The 17,720-nt window shown below is 37.9% G+C and overlaps 1 protein-coding gene across 2 annotated transcripts in view; it reads left to right on the forward strand.

Annotated features, from left to right (window-relative positions):
• btbd11a (BTB (POZ) domain containing 11a) overlaps window positions 1-17,720 on the forward strand; it is a 297,866-nt gene that overhangs the window by 194,892 nt on the left and 85,254 nt on the right. For both annotated transcript variants that reach the window (XM_066668357.1, XM_066668356.1), the window contains exon 2: window positions 4,559-4,708. In XM_066668357.1, coding sequence (XP_066524454.1) covers window positions 4,559-4,708 — 150 coding nt within the window. The remainder of the gene's footprint in view (window positions 1-4,558; window positions 4,709-17,720) is intronic.

Below are 17,720 nucleotides of genomic sequence, written 5' to 3' on the forward strand. Positions count from 1 at the left end.
GGAGAGTTGTTCGTATTCCCCAGGGTGTCCTCCCACTTTAAGTCGACCTCATCTTTAACACAGAAGAGATTTAGAAAAACAAGCGGGGTGCCCAAGTGTTGGAGGAAGATAAGGTAGAGAGTGTAAGAGGGAAGTGGGGTTATTGAAAATGTGGGGAAGGGGAAGGGACATGGACATATACAAACCTTATTAGTTTTCATGTTGTTATCTGATTGAATGAATAATGCAGGAAAGATTTCACTGGTAGCTAACTGCAGCTGCATTAAAAAATACCACATGCTTTGAGTGCTTTGAGTAATTTGAAATTAAAAGAGATGAACAGTTTGAAAAGTAGGTTAGGAAGTGCTGATATAGAGATGGAGAGCGAAAAAAAAAAGAATATATATAAAAAATGTAAAAATGTTTTCCCAAAGCCACAGGAGTGCTTATTTTGAAGCTAGCAGAAAAGAGTCTTGAGAAAATTTCTGACGGTTAAAAATGTCCATTTGTAATCCAGCTGCATTCTGGGAATTGAAGGAGCAGTGAGACTGAGAGCTTAGCATAAACTCTTGCTATTTACTCTCCCTTGATGTCTGTATGTGTGTGTGTGTGTGTGTACCAGTAATATATCACATAGTGTGAAGCAAAACCTGTGTACATACTCACATTATGGGGAGTTATATTCCTTGTGGTGAGCACCAGCTGGTCCCCACAATGTAAATTATTACACAGGGTTTAGAGTTAAAGTAGTAGTGCTTATGGAAAATTAATGGTGAGTCTCCACACAATGAATGGAAGGCTATGTAATGTCCCCACAATTCAAAGAAACTAGACTGTATGTGTGTGTGAGGAGTGTGTGGGCAGGGTGTGAATATATATGAAGACATATAGGCATGTGTGTGTGTCTGTGTGTGGAGAGTGAGAGAGAAAGCACAAGATAACATTTTTTTCCCCAATGGAAATAAGACTGGGCAATGTCCAGCAACTTGTAGCAGATTCCTTTGATGAACTGCATCTTCTTCACTTATCATTCACAGTGGACAGTGGCAACACCTAATAGTGACCACAGGGGGGAAAAAAATGTCTGCTTGTGTCAAGAAAGAATCAAGCATTTAGCTTGTGTCCCATCTGGCTAATATTGCACATCATATATTATTCATGTTACGCTCCTAGGAAGAATTTTAAGCAACTGAATGTGCATGTGACAGGGTGGTTTAATTGAGTGGTTATGAAATATTGATGAGTGTTCATATTGTTTCTGACAAAATGTAGTCTTATTCTTTCAAAAGTTCTCTCAAAGTATGACAGGACATGTATATATTGCCAAATCTCAGTCAGCGCTAATCTCATTGGTAACTGAAATATGCCACCTTTTTGGTGTATTTGTAGCCTGATAAAGGTGACTGAGGGAGTCAAACTTCAGATTCATGAGGGGGGTAGGTCTAAGTTCCAATGAACCAATGTTCAACCAATGAAATAAAAATTAAATAAAAAAAATACAAAAACAAGCATCAAATTATTAATTAAATGTCGTATATAATTACGAAAATAGGGCAGCACAGTGGCGCAGCAGGTAGTGTCACAATCACACAGCTCCATTGACCTGGAGGTTGTGGGTTTGAGTCCCTGTCTGTGAGGAGTTTAGTGTGTTCTCCCCGTGTCTGCTCCTGTTTCCTACCACGGTCCAAAAACACACGTTGGTAGGTGGATTGGTTACATAAAGGTTTCTGTAGGTGTAGCTTCTGTGTGTGTGTATGTGTCACCCTGTGAAGGACTGGTGCCCCCTCCAGGGTGTGTTCCTGCCTTGTGCCCAGTGATTCACCATGACCCTGAACTGGATAAGCAGTTACAGATAGTGAATGTTAATAATTATGAAAATGTTTAGTTTAATGCTCATTTACATATGGCAGATACCTACTGTGAAATCAGTATTGCAAGACCATTGTCCTGATAATCAGAAGCACTTGCTTCTTAACCGTAGTCTAGTGTTTCTGCAGGTTTGTGTGTGTGGGTCTATATCCGCAGGATAAGTCTGTGTGTCCGTCCAGATTGTCATTGTTTATCTCTCTGTCTGTAATTAATGCCCACACTGCAACGTAAAATTGCTCCTTTGTGTGAGAGCCTTGGGAAGGTGGATGCTCTCTATTCACCTGTGGCTCAGCTCGATATCCCATCTGTCTCTGCCTATTTTCTCTGTCCAAACAAAAATGTCACCTGTGCCTCTGTACTGTGATTTGATTAGGGCTTTTGAAGGAGCAGGGCTCCACATGCAGCAGTATGGCAGGAGAAGTCACCTGCATGTTGCTCGACATCGGCACGAGGGAAAGTGTCCAACCGTGACAGCTGTACTCATTAGCACACTACAGACGCTTCTTAATGGGCTGTTCAAACACTTTTGCTTTTTTCGGCAAGCGCTACAGGAGTATTATGCTGCCTTCATTGCATCTACATCTTAACACCAGATTTTGCATTCTTAAAAAATAAAGGTGGCTAATTGGTTCTTACAAAAATGATACTTTTAACAACCATCCGTCAAGGCACATGACCATATTGTCATAGCACTACTCATTGCCAACAGCACTACTCAAAATGTTTGTGGAGGCAGCACTACCTTAGAGGCAGATAAAATGTAATTCATTACCATCTAGCAGGAGGGGATGAATGTGATTGGTTAAAACACATTGGTTGGCAGTTGTCAAATACAGAGGCACAAACCTGTCCTATTAGAACCTCATGTTTGCCAGCTCTATAAATAAATAAATGTGCAATATATTGGAAGCTGCAGAACGCTCTACTGCCTCCGAGTCAGGTTCTGAGAAAGTACTTTCCTGCACATTTGTGTTATGACTGCTGCCTCTGTGGAAGCTGCAGACTGTTATACAATAAATCCTCTGCTGGATTCAAAAGAGTAATTTTGCGCACTTGATTCAACTTTGCTGCCTCTGAAGTAGCTTCAGAATGACATACAATAATGCTCTGCTTCCTCAGAGGCAGCAATCGTGTGCTAGTGCTGTCTTGGAACCCTCTGCCTCTGAGGAAGTAGAACATTATTGTATAACATTCTGAAGCTACTTCACAGGCAGCAGTCATAACACAAATGTGCAGGAAAGTACTTCTTCAGAGGCAGCAGAATATTACTCAGAGACAGTTACATTATCCTCCATTCAAGCCAAACACAATACTGAGTCTACAAATTTAATTTGAAAAGAAAGTTGTATTGCACATTTATTTCTTCTAAACTCATTACTGACAGTCATAGCAGGCAAACATTCCCCGCGTGTTGTGTTGGTAACCAATTAGGTTCCCCCTGCCTCTAAGGCAGTGTGCCTCCAGAACTGTTTTGAGTAGTCCTTTAGCACATGTGCTTTGCTACATGATTTATCCAGCATACCCAGTACCTTAACCTTATCAAATATGTTCAAATCTGTAGAAACACAACCAGCTCAGGATAATATTAGATTTGATACAAAATACAAAAATGTATTTTGATTAATTGATAAATTAATGGTCTAAATGTTACATGCTGGGCGGCACGGTGGCGCAGCAGGTAGTGTCTCAGTCACACAGCTCCAGGGGCCTGGAGGTTGTGGGTTCGATTCCCACTCCGGGTGACTGTCTGTGAGGAGTTGGTGTGTTCTCCCCGTGTCCGCGTGTGTTTCCTCCAGGTGCTCTGGTTTCCTCCCACAGTCTAAAAACACACGTTACAGGTGGATTGTCGACTCGAAAGTGTCCGTAGGTGTGAGTGTGTGAGTGAATGTCTGTGTTGCCCTGTGAAGGACTGGCGTCCCCTCCAGGGTGTATTCCCGCCTTGCGCCCGATGATTCCAGGTAGGCTCTGGACCCACCGCGACCCTAAATTGGATAAGCGGTTACAGATAATGAATGGATGGATGTTACATGCTACAGCATTAAGTTGAACAGTTTTTTTGCTAAAGCATCTCTAATCAGTTGCCTATTGCAAACATGGCGTTAAACGGTACAAAACAATGAGAATGGACTGACCGAAAACAATACATAAGAAAGAAAACGAAGCTTAAATGGTTAAAAACCAAAGCTTCTTCTCACTCACGTCTCACTGCTTGCATCGGCGTTAACAGTGGCTCATTATCATTTAAAGGGACAGGTGTTGAATTCATTCTGAAAAGGACTGTACAGACAGAGTGAGAACGGTGCTGTGGTGTTAGATCTTTGTGTTAATTTGACCAAAGCATGTTAAAGATGTTTCATTAAACTGGGTCAGCTTTGCTTGTACCTTTTAAATCTTGTAGATAAATAAACCATAAACCATAAAGAGTTTCTGAAAATACCAGTCTGCAAATACACATGCATGGGATTCTGCTTGTGCAGGTTCAAATCAGTTTTAACCTGTGAAAAATGAGTGAGCAAATTACAGACCAGGGGTTTGTGTGTGTGTGTGTGTGTGTGTGTGTGTTATGTGTGTGTGGGAGAGGGGGGAACTATTCTATCTATCTATCTATCTATCTATCTATCTATCTATCTATCTAGTGGCATATATTAAACTAAAATGATCCTTCTTTCAGGACCATGCATGGTCTAATGTCATGGTTCTTTGCCCCCAGGTGTGCTGAGCTTGCCAGACAGTCTGAGCCTGCACCGTGACCAGCAGAGAGCAGGGAAGAGTGGAGAAGGCCATGCCTTTAGCCAGGCTGAGCTCCGGACCATCGAACAATCTCTCCTGGCCACTCGTGTGGGCAGCATCGCTGAGCTCAGTGAGTTTAATCATCAATATGTCAATGTGTGTAAGTTTGTGTGTGAAAAAACCTGTGGCTTGGTCCTAATATCATGAATAACACAAGAGCTATTCACTTTGGCCAAGATTCTTAAGAATCGGTTAGAACACATTAAGAACATGTCATTAATATTAACCAACTGAAAGATAAATCTGTTCGTGATAATTTGGTTTATAATAAATGTAGAAGAAGATGCATGCACTCACATAGCTTTCAAAAAAGATAATGGTTGAAAATAAGCTCAGATTTATAAAGAATTCCTTGTGCAAGCCAAAGGTGACGGAAGTAAGAACAAATTAAGACACAATAGGAAAGAATTTGGCAGATATTCTAAATATGAAAAGTACCTTTTTGTGGGTGAAGCTGAATAGGGTTTAGGCAGGTAAACCTACATGCTATTAATGGCTGGTGACGCATGGTGAGTAACCCCACTATCTACACATTAGACTAGAGTTTAAAGCCCTGCTTTGTAATTGTAGATAGTTAGGGCCACATAGGGCTTTTTACAATGCCTGTACATCTATAGAAAACTGATATTAGGTGTAATGCATTAAGCTGAATCAGGTCTGAGCAGTCTATGTGAAAGATAATAGATTAAGTATCTATAACTATGACAGGTGAATGAGACTAGGGAAATTGTTTGTAAATTAAGATGCAGTCCAGAAATTCAGTTCTGAAGATGTAGTCCCAGCATGATGTGAATGTAGACAAGCTATACTGTATAATCCTATGCAAAAACTTAGATGCCCTGTTCAGATTAAATGCTTAATTTTCTAATTACACCCTCACAGGGAACAAATGGATCTATGAAAGTTTTTTGCCGTTTTATAAATGTGTTGAGTTAAAAATATTAAATGCAAAAGTGTTATGTGGTGTTAAATGTAAACATTCCATAATTATATTCATGTCCACGTAAGTATTTTTTGTCCGGAAATAGTTGTGGACTTTTTTTTATTTTCTTTTTAATTATTTTAAAAATCACCCTCAAAAAAGTAATTTTTTTCCTTGAGAAAACTTCAAATTAGCATGGTTACAAATGGCTCACAGCTTGCTAATACCTAAGAAAGTAGCAAGCTCGATATTTCTCGCAAACAAATGCACTATAGTTGGTAATGCTAAATGGCTAACTAGGTATTACCCATGTTTACTGACAATTTTTAGAGTAAATGACAAATCTTAGTAATGTGTGTTAGTAATTTGGAGCTGGGGTGTTCTCTTTACCCCAGAGAATTATGATACTTGAGTGTAGTATATGAGCCTGAAGTTAATATGTAAAGCTTCTTATGTAGTCTGAACAACTGCTGCCAAATCTGACCCAACAGCTCTGAATTTTAAATGAATTTATCAGACTTTACAGAGTGGCTTGCAGCAACAGAAGGATAATGTATTTTACTTTTTTTATTTATTTATTGTTTGTCTTAACTCAGTTATTTTGGTTTTAACAAATTTGACATAGTATACATGTTGTTTCATTTACTGAAAATAAGTGTGAACTTGCATGAATCTGTATTAACTGGTCTGAGCCCACCTATGAAATTAATTTGGGAGATTTTTTTCAGGAAAATGGGAAAAATTAACATTTTCTTAAAGATTTCTCATAATATGAACAAATATTAGTTAGAAAAAGACATTTAAAGTAAAGGTTTGAGAAAGGTAATCGTTCCTTATGCTAATAAATGTAATGTTATGAATTAACTGAGACAGCCTACTTTGCTTTTGGGTCTAGTTATCACTTTTGTTTTTTGTTTTTTTGTTTTTTTTGGGTTTTTTTTGCATGATATACCTGTAGATTTCAGAGGAATTTAATTTCAGCACGAGAAAACTGAGTAATTCCTTGGGCATAGGGTCACTTAAGTTCACATTTAGACAGAAAATTTGTTACCAGTATAAAGCATGCTTTATTACTATTTTTATGATTGATTATAAATCTTTTGCCAGTGCAAATGATCTATCAGGCCTTAGCACAGCAGGCATCTCCACTTCCCCATTTCCAGCATGAAAGTATCTGGCTCCTCTTTAATGAAATCTTTTACACTGTTAATGACAGTTGCACAGTCTAAGACCTGTGCTTCTGCTAAAATACTTACGTAATAGTCTTTTTATGAATTGCATACAAATACAGTAGAGTGAATAACAGTTTCTCTTTCATTAGAAATATAAATGCTGCCAGTTGTATACAAATTTCTCTTCTATGAGTCAGACAACTTCTCTGAACATTGCATCCTCACTTTTATCCCAAGTTGTTTGACATCTGGTTGATCTGTTGAATTAGCGTCTGTTTTTAGGTCTGTGTGTGGGTGGACGAGGCCAGTGGTCAGCAGCTGGAAGTTCCTACCCTAATCTGAGCTGGGCATGCCTCTGATGGATTGTTTTCCATCTAGTTCAGACCACAGTTGAAAAGTGTAGACAGAACAGGATCTGTATGTGTGTCTTGTTTTTGTGTTCAGGTTATGAGCTATGTTCATCTACAGTTAGATTCTGTAATTGCTGGCTGATATAGCGTAGTGAGTAACAACACTGCCCTCCACAGAGGAAACTGAGATTCCATTTCTAGTTAATGCAGGAATGCCATGACACACCTACAAGTCATTGACCAAGATTTTTAACGTAGATCATTCTGGAGAAATAGAGTTCTCACAACATAACAAACTCCCCCATAATGCTTGTGTACATTCAGAAACTCTACATCTTTTAAGGTGGAATGGCATCTTTGAGTAAGAAGCCCACTCTGTTTTGTTTGTGGCTGAAGTTGAACTTGTCTGTAGGGTTTTATTCACTCTTTGAATTACTACAGAAACTTGTTTGTAAATCGAACTGTTTAGTTTTGTAGCACATTCAGTCTGTATTTACTTTCATGCAGTTAGCACTCTCCCAAATTTGCTGTGAGTTCCTCCTTAAGTAATGTTACTGTAACAGCAAAAAATATGTCAATATTACCCACCTAAGGAGCAGGAATAGAGAAACATCCTCATCTCTTTTCATGCTTTTCAATGTTCTGAGGTCTCTTCACCATCCAAATGCCTCAAGATGCAATTTCATGGCTGAGAGAGAGAGCTCCTGAGCTATTTTGGATTGAGACAATTTGTTTGTTTCCCATTTACCAAGCAAGAGTAAATATGAATATTTTTAGTGCACAAACAGACCAGAGAGTTAATACAAAATATCGAATTGCTGAACATAGCTTTTAACTGCATACCTCTATCTATTGCCAGTCATTCCCTATCAGAGGGTCTTCCAAATTTTTAGATTACTTATATTCTGGATGACTCTATTGTTATTACAACGGTGTCATTTGGAATACAAGAAGGTTCACAGCTGCTATCCCATAGATTCACTGTTAAATTAATCAAGAAATACATAAAAATATAATGTGTCTCAAAATAAGTGGATTTTTCATAACGTCTAAGAGCTGTCTGTGTCTAGTGCGAATGTTCTTTGGAATTCCTGATCTAATACTGTGTAATCTACTTGTATCTGCTTTAAAAGGCAAATTGAATAGTGCTGTTAGTAGCCTTGGAGCACAGCCATGTGCACACTTTCACTACACCCAATAATCAAGACACAAAAGGCAACACTGATTGGCTCAGCACTGGCTTCTTCTTGTGTGTATGAAGCAAATGAATTTATATGTAAATGCAGTCAGGATGCCAAATCCAATCTGTGACGAGGCACACATGCAAATTATGCAGAAGATAGTGATCCTTCTGTGACTGTAATCAACTATGCATTGTGTGCAAGGCAGAAAACCCATCACAAGTATCCCCATGCACTCACACAGTAAGGAAAACACTGGCCAAACAATAGACTTATGTATGTTTACACAGCAGCAAAACCTAGCTTAGTGTAAACAGTACAGCAATAAATGGCCCTGCATATTTACAGCAAAGAGGCAGCTGGATAATATTGTTGCATTGATCCGAAACACTGAACTGGTATTGGCCATACTGACTTTCCATAATGTTTCTTAGACACTGCCATGAAATTATAACGATCCCTTACCCAAAACTTGTCATGCACCTCATATATTTTTCTCTTAATATTTTTAAACATTCATTTACAGTGTCGATTTTGTGCTTGAGCCCCACCTCATGTGACTGTCTACAAGGACAAGGCGTGTTATCTGCATGTCTGGGTTTCCTCCCCAATTCAAAACCACATGCTGGTGGGTGGATTGGCTGTTCAAAAGTGCCCATAAGTGTGAGTGTGTCATGCCCTGAGGTGTTCCTGCCTTATGGTCAGTGATCCCGGGCAGCTCTGGACCCACCATGTTCCTAAACTGGAAAAATGATTTGGGCAATGTATGAATGAAAAATTAGCTGGTCGTTTTCATGAAAGTGATTATTGCTTTTACATTGTTTTTCTTCAAAACACAACTCATATCAGCTGTAGAATCAGGTTTTATTTTTTTTTTATCTTACTCCCTGAATCAACACTGGGTATGCCCTAGTCTCCCAAATGGGTATGGCCATGTTTGAGATAGTAGCACATCACATTAACATTACTGATCCAGGCCTCTAGGTGTCAGTATAATGGCTGTACCATAATGTGATGAAAAGTGATTTGATCAAATTATTTACTTTAACTTCCACATTAAACTAATATTAAGCCCTAAACCTAATCATAACCCTAACTTTAAAAGTTATAACATTATAATAATAAAGTTATACCATTACAATTTGAAATATGTGTTTACACTGGAACTGATAGAACCTGCTGCACAGAGGTACATATATTTAAACACATCAGATGCATGTCAGATCAGAGCAGAACTATTACAGACAGTTATTAAATTCATATTAGGGATGGGCAGTGTAAATATTTAAATAATTTTTTTTATTATCATTTTGCCACATATAGCTGTCAAATTAAAAATCTGTATCTCCCAAAATAGTAATTTTACAGGAGAAGGAAAGACAATCTAAGACAATGTAAATTCTTTTTATTGCATGGAATTTTTGTAGCATTTCTATTGGTCTATTCATCATAATATTTTCACATTATTCAAAATGCTTATTTGTTCAAACGACACAGTAAACTAAACTAAATTCACACACAAAAAAAAAACAGAGATACATGTTTTTAATTGGAAGCGATGACATATTTTCAGTCTAATTGGGCTAAATGGGCTAATTCATTTTTTTTATTTTGAGTACAGTTTTATTTTGACAAAGGTAAAGACTGAAAACACTGCAGTGGTAACAGACATACGGTACCCATCAAAAGTGTGGACACACCCACACCTTTGTTTTGGGCTATTTTCCACATATTGTGAATGTACAGTATCAGTCAAATGTTTGGACATTTTCTCATTCAGTGTTTTTTTTTTTCTTTTTTCTTGTTTTCATTATTATTTTCTACAGTATAAATAAATATAGAAGACGGTAAAACTATGAAGGAACACATATGGAATTATGTAGTAAACAAAAAAGTTTTAAACAAACCAGAATATGTTTTATACTCTAGATTCTTTAAAGTAGCCATCTTTTGCTTTGATGACAGCTTTGCACACTCTTGGCATTCTCTCAGTCAGCTTCATGAGGTCGTCACCTGGAATGGTTTTCAGTGAACAGCTGTGGCCTTGTCAAGAGTTAATTTGTAGAACTGCTTGCCTTCTGTGTTTGAGACCATAACTTTGGTTGTGCAGAGGTAGGTCTGGTACACAGTTCTATACAGTGAATAGCCCTATTCCACCAATGACTAATGAGAAGATGTGCCCAAACTTTTTATAGGTACTGTATGACCTTGTGGTAACATAATATACATATGTGAAATTGCCATTGGAATACAATATAGAACCAAAAGTTTCTGGGCCATTACTCAGTCAGATTTTGAAGTTAATAACTGGTAACTTGTCCCCTTTAGCTGTCCCTTTGCGTTCTTCCAGAAAGATTTTAAATTCGATGCTGAAATATTCCCGTGAGGATTCGATTGCATTTAGTTATGAGAAAATGAACAAAGTCAGGTGCTCAGTGCGGATGAAGAAAAAGACATTTCAACTAATCCGAATACTCCAGTGTTCCATAGCCCAGTGCTTTTTTTTTTTTTTTTTTTGGGGGGGGGGGGGGGGGGGGGTACCCCTCTAGCTACCATTTGGCATCCCGGAGGAAAGAAAATCATAAAAAGAATATCTCCTTAAAATCTCAGACATTTCTCCTAGACATCAGTGAGATCAGATGAAAAGACAAAGGAGACTTTAGCCTAAGCCTCCTGCTGCTCAAAAGTGTCTCCTGAAACAAAGACCTCATTACTCTCACACGTCTCTCCTCCGGACTTTTAGTGGAGATCTCAGAAAAGTCACAAACTGTGCTCAGATTTGCCTGATGAACTTAACCCTACCATCTCCTTTATCTCTATTTTATCTCCTTACTATATCTCTTGTGTGTCATGTCTTTTTGTCCCATTGTTTTTCTCCTAAGGAGTTTTAGGAGAATGACAATGTCTCCTGAGCCTTTACAGAGCAACCTATGAGTAATATATGTTTCCTCTAGGATTGGGCATGGTGAACGTTCCAGAGCTTCCCACTTCATTTGATGATTTTCTGTGCAGATGTGTGCACAGTTGAACATCTGTGGCTATAATAGGCAGAAAGTAGCAGAATTCAGTAATTATATGGGAGTTGACACAATATTAGGACACAGTGTAGATGAAAAATTAATTCACAAAAAAATAAATGAGAAGCTGACTTTTATTGATGGCAGAAATTTGTTTTTCCTCAGGCCACTGAGTCGTCTGTGCTCAGTACTGGAGTGTTGCATGCAGATGAAAAATATCTGGCTTGTCTGTGTGTGTGTGTGTGTGTGTGTGTGTGTGTGTGTGTGTGTGTGCGCACTCAACGTGGCCAACTTTCCTCTAATGAGAGTCCATAGATCTGACATTGCCTTCATGGTCGTGTAGCTGCTGTGGTCAAAGGCACATGCTGCAAATTAAAGTGAAGCACTTAAAGAGTTAGACCTATCTTTTCCAGATGCCAGACATCAGACCACACTACTGTTGCTGTTTAAAAAGGGACAGTCTACTGCTGATGTCCATTTATTTATTTATATTTGGTTGTTTTTTAAATAGCATCTAAATGTGATTTCAGCTGAATAGGATGTTGCTCACACTCAGCGGGCTTTAAAAGGGGCAATGTGTCATGTGTGAATGGTACTGCTGTTGCCATGGTAATAAGGAAAATGAATTTCTCTTTTTTTCAGGGTACTGGCTACCACTGTATATATGTATGTGTGTTTGTGCGTGTGAGTGTGTGTGTGTGTATGTGTACGTGTGTACGTCTGTATATTTGTGTGTGCAGGTCAGAAACACCTAGTCTTTGAGCCCCCTGGTGCAAATCAACCTTGAGTCACCTGGCATTGTGTCCTTTTTATTCCTTTAAGAGGATTAGGCATGAAAATGTCTGAGATCTTTTCAACAAAACAACCTCACATTACATTAAAACCACTCAAGCAGAAGCCCAAATCACTCACAAGATGGCAATGATGCCTTTCCAAGTCAATTTCTCTAGTGGTCACACATAGAGATTAGTTTGATTTAAAAAACTGGCAGAGAAACCCGGCCTCATATGGGCCTTCTTAATTAAGACCCAATAAGATTTAACCTGTCTTTTGGTAAAAACAATCACTCAAATAACAGGAACTCAGTCCATAATGTATGCCAGTGGATTTTCTCTTTGTTTTTCTTCAATGTTCTTTTGAATTGAAAAAAAAAATTAGGTATATTTCCATTGATTTTCCATTGTACAAAACATTTAGACTCCCCTTATAATTATAATTCAGCTTCTTAGGGCAAATGGCATGCTCCAGAGCAACTTTTCAATGCAGCCCATCTGTTAGAGGAATATGAAGTCCCAAGGCTTTAGACTGTGCATTCTGAACAACATTCAGTATCTTTAGTATGAGTTGGAGTGACTATTTCAAACCAATTATGCAACATCAGTACCTGATTTCACCAATGTTCTCATGGCTGCCTGCCATCAAATCTTCACACAAACATTTCAGCATGTAAGTGAGTGCCTACAAATGGTAAAACAATATGCGGGATAGTGTACATGAATGTGGGCTCACTTTATGGCAAGCAACATGTCCTAATGTTTTATACATGTTTATGTAAAGTGTTCATATCCGTATGAATTGCATTCTAAAAGGATGAGATTTGAACCACTTTAAACTGCAATGTGAATGCAGTGCTACAACACTGAACAATTACTGGATTAGGAACCTACCTTGTATCTACACTCATTGTCTATTTTATCAGCTCTGCTGGAGCAGTGGTGTGTTAGTTTGTGTTGTGCTGGTACAAGTGGATCAGACACAGTAGTGCTGCTTGAGTCTTTAAACATTGGGTCCACTCATTGTCAACTCTGTTAGACACACTCATTTGTCCACCTTGTACATGTACAAGTCAGAGACAGATGTTATATTTGTCATCCTCTAGTCTAGGATACTTTTGGTTGGTGAAATATCCTCAGAGGGTTTTAAAAATTCTAGCAGCTCTGCTGTTTCTGATCCACTCATGATAATCTTGCAGCCAAGTCATACCTGACCATGGTGGTCCTGACCATTGAGGAGCATGGGGATAAGAAAGTATTGTATGTAATTGTAGAAATACAAAGTGCTCCTATATGGTCAGTGCAGCTGCTAAATTGGACGATGAGTGTAGATACAAGATAGGCATTCTGAATCCAGTAATTGTTTAGTGTACTCTGTAATACACTAATTTTAAAAAATGCAAATAATTCACTTGGAATAAAAATCCTTTAAAATGTATATTTTTGTCCATCCTTTGTAATCACTTCATCTCGCAGTGTGTCCAGGGCAACAGTACATTGCAGGACTTCACACACTCACTCAGTCAATTACACACCTATTGACAATTTCACACAGCCAATCCACCTACCAACATGTGTGTTTGGATTGTGAGAGGAAATTGAAGCACAGAGAACAGTCCAAATACTCACAGAAAGTGACCCAAAACAATGGTGAAATTCAGAACCCGGAGGCTGTACAGCAGTGCCACCCTTATGTTTTATATTAATAGTGTAATTGTAAAGTAGTGTCATAAGGTTTAAAACAACATTGTTACTAGTGCCTTGCATATTGTGCTGTGATAAAAAAGTGTAGTAGCCAATCCATCTACCAACATGTGTTGTAGGAGGAAACCCACACAGACACAGGGAGAACACATTAAACTCCTCACAGAGAGTCACCTGGAGCGGGACTCGAACCCACAACCCCAGGATTGTGGAGCTGTGTGACAGTTAACAGAATAATAATACTGTATATGAAAGATATATATATATATATATATATATATATATATATATATATATATATATATATATTGTTCCAATTTCATCTTTATTGTCATTATAACAATACAAGGTGATACAGTATAGCAAAACACTGTCAGGCTGTGTCACCAGTGCAGTGAAATAGACAAACACAAAAGCTAAGACAGGGACATAAACGCTAAATACGGAATAAAGAATATGTGCAAGGTCAGGGTAGGAATGAAGTTAAAGTGCAATCTATAGTTTAAAAACATAAAAGAATAAATATGTTAGAAAAATAGATCTGTACTCTGAGTTGATTGCAGTGTAGGTGTCTGTGTGCACAGTATAAACAGTGTAAACAGTGTCCTAGAGTTATATTCATAAAGTGAAATATACAGGTTATGAGCGTAACAGCTAAAAGTTCAAGTATTCACATATATTGTCAATCGGGCAAGTAAGGGTATACAGTAGGTGTGGATAGTATAATCTTCAAATGTAAAATTATAGAGTGTTCCAGTTAAACTGCCGTGTGCGTACAGCCCCAGGAGCTGGTGGAGCTCAGTGTGTAAAGAGCTAGAAGAATAGGTGTAGTGTGAACAGGTAGAAACGCATTAAATCTAACAGTTTCAGTTCTGATTTCAGACACTTTCTTAATGAAATAGTGTATTTCCACAAAAATGGCAGTGCGAAGTCAGTAACCTTAATGTTCATTATATCTTTCAGATGGTTGGAAACAACTCCTTATAGCAAAGACATCAAAATGCATTCCCTTCTTTCATTTTGGGGAATGAACAAGACAGATGCATTGCAGTATAAACAAATAAACACAGAGCTGTGTTACGGAATCAAATGAGCTATTCAATCATTTTTAAGGATATTTTGAGAACAGAAATAAGCAATGGGATTCAAAGATGTTTCACAAAGATGAAGTCTCTTGATCCAGTAACTTAAATCCTGGTACTGAATCAGTTTCCTTTTGCCAGCTCTTCTCTAAAGCTACGTAATGAAAGAAAATGAGCTTCCCCTCTACTTTCACAATTAAAATAATTGCACATTTTTAAAAACTTTTTAAGAAGTGGTTTGCTTTTGGTGCTTGGCATTTGCACTAATGGAAATGTATTAAGTAAATTAGCAGTTTAAAATTAGTGTTTCAATAAAATATAGAGGCTGATGCATAAATGGAAATGTTTTTTTTAATATACACAGAGTAGCCATAATATTCCAATTACCTCTTACAAATTGTTGTTCACCTATTGCTCTGCATATTTTGTTAGCACTGTTTCATCCTGTTTTTCAGTCATCAAGACCCCCAAACTGACCACCACAGAGCAGGCATTATTTTACATCCCCAGCATTGCAATGACACTAACATGGTAGTGTTGTGTTAGTGTGTGTTTTGCTGGTATGGATGGATCAGACACAGCAATTGTTGCAGGAATTTTGAAAGTCCTTAGTGTCACAGAGCAACACACACTAACTCAACACCACCACCACTGAGAATAATACAGTCTATAAGCGAATTACAGTGTGCACCTATATGTTTAATGAATGCAGAAACAAGGATGTCTTTAATTAAGTCAGCACAGGTGGGTTGTTGTTATTTGGTTAAAGCAGTAAGCATATGCACAGACCCTGGAGGAGTTTGAGCCCCTGCACCTTTGTCCTGTGACTAACCTCTTTGGTAGCCATAAGTACATTTATAAATAGTTTTTTATTTGAACATTTTTGTTTCCATAGTTACCAGTTAAGTATGATTAGCTCTTTAGCGATTCCTCTGCTGGAGCATCAAACCCATATAATTTTACTTCAACAAATGTTACTTGTCATTTATACATTCACAGCACACACTACTGAAGGTCTCACCAGTAACACTGATAATGACACTATAAGAAAGTGTAATATAATAAATGTATGATTTTTGATGATTCCCACAGCAGAAACGTTGGGGGCAGTGGGAGTGAAGGAACAGCACTGTCCTCCTCCCTCAATTCATAACTTACAGTTCCATTTAAAAATTTGGAGATCTTTTCATTCAATGGGTTTTCTTTGTACTTTATTATTTTCTACATTGCAAATTAAAAATATGAAGGAAGATATGGAATTATGTAGTAAACAAAAAAGTGTTAAACAAACCAGAATATGTTTTATACTTTAGATTCTTTAAAGTATCCATCTTTTGCTTTGATGACAGATTTGCACACTCTTGGCTTCCAGATTCACGAGGTCGTCACCTGGAATGGTTTTCAGTGAACAGCTGTGGCCTCGTTAAGAGTTAATTTGTAGAACCGCTCGCCTTCTTAATGTGTTTGAGACCATAACTTGAGTTGTGCAGAGGTAGGGCTGGTACAAAGTTCAATACAGTGACTAGCCCTATTCCACCAATGACTAATGAGAAGATGTGTACAAACTTTTGACTGGTGCTGTACACAAATATCATAGTATTGGAAAATAGTACATATAATTAAGTTGAAATTCCACCATAGAAATGTATACAAGAATATTATTACTTGAACTTATATCATGCATAATTCATATACTTTTTTATGCAATGTCTTCTTCTTTTGTTCTTGATATGTTCCATTAACATTAACCAGAGGTATGAATGGCACATGTTTTTCAATATTTTTCCCCTTCATTCCCCTACATACCCAACATTTTTTTCTAAAGTACAGAGACTATTTTTCCTGCAGCTGCTCTGTCATCGGAAGCTGGCATCAGTCATGGTCCTCCCTTTCCAAACCTGAGAGATGAGTGAAGGAAATGGACAAGTTCTCCTATTTCCCCTCTTGGTGATGATTGCTCAATCAGCCTCTCTTTTCCAGCCCCTCGAGACTCAGCCTAGTGGAGCAGGTCATCTTGCCCCAGAATTACCTCCATGTGTGCAGTACACCGAGGTTACACTTAAAGAAAGATTGTAATTAGGCTAATTCACATCAGAGCCGTACATTCCGTATTTCCCCTTTTGTTGGTAGATCAAAGATGAATTAGGTCACCGGATGGGTGGCAGCTGATTATTAATAACCTTCCACTTCACTGTACTGCTCTTGCTTTAAAAAGCCTTGACCACGATTCTAAGGTAAATGGATAAACAATGAAGTTCTTGGCAAAGAGAAATAGACCTTGATTTCCAAGCTGTAGTTGATGGTTTTATGTAATTAAATGGATGCACAGTAATGAATGAAAAATTAAATTGTTCCTGTCTGCCTTTTGTGTCCTCACACCTTTGTATAAAGTTAGAGGTATAAGGCAGCATTCACAGGTTTCCCATATGTTCTATAAGCTCCCTTTCCAATTAACTATACATCTACATCTGCCCCACTAAGCCTCAGACACCATATCCACTCAGGGTTATTTGGTCTGTGTATAGTGCACCCACTCAAACATAAGTGGACTATATTGCCTGAAGCTACATTTTTGCATTACATTGTTTTTAGATTTTAGATGTTATGCACTCCATGAACCTGTAACAACACCCACACACTCCATAAAACCTTGCTAGGTAGAAATAAGCTGTTGTGATATTATTTATTTATCTTTGTATTTAACACTACAGTGCTCACTGATGTGGAAATGTTTTGATTTGCTGATTTTTTTATTTGTATTTTATTTATTTATTTTTTTGACATACCTCATACCCTGTAATAAGGAGAATAGTGCCTCAATTATAAGGGCTCAGCACTGCAGAATCTACACTATGTAACTTTTGAAGGAGGGTAGGAAACG

This window comes from Hoplias malabaricus, chromosome 4, assembly GCF_029633855.1.
Source record: "Hoplias malabaricus isolate fHopMal1 chromosome 4, fHopMal1.hap1, whole genome shotgun sequence".
Lineage (NCBI taxonomy): Eukaryota > Metazoa > Chordata > Actinopteri > Characiformes > Erythrinidae > Hoplias > Hoplias malabaricus.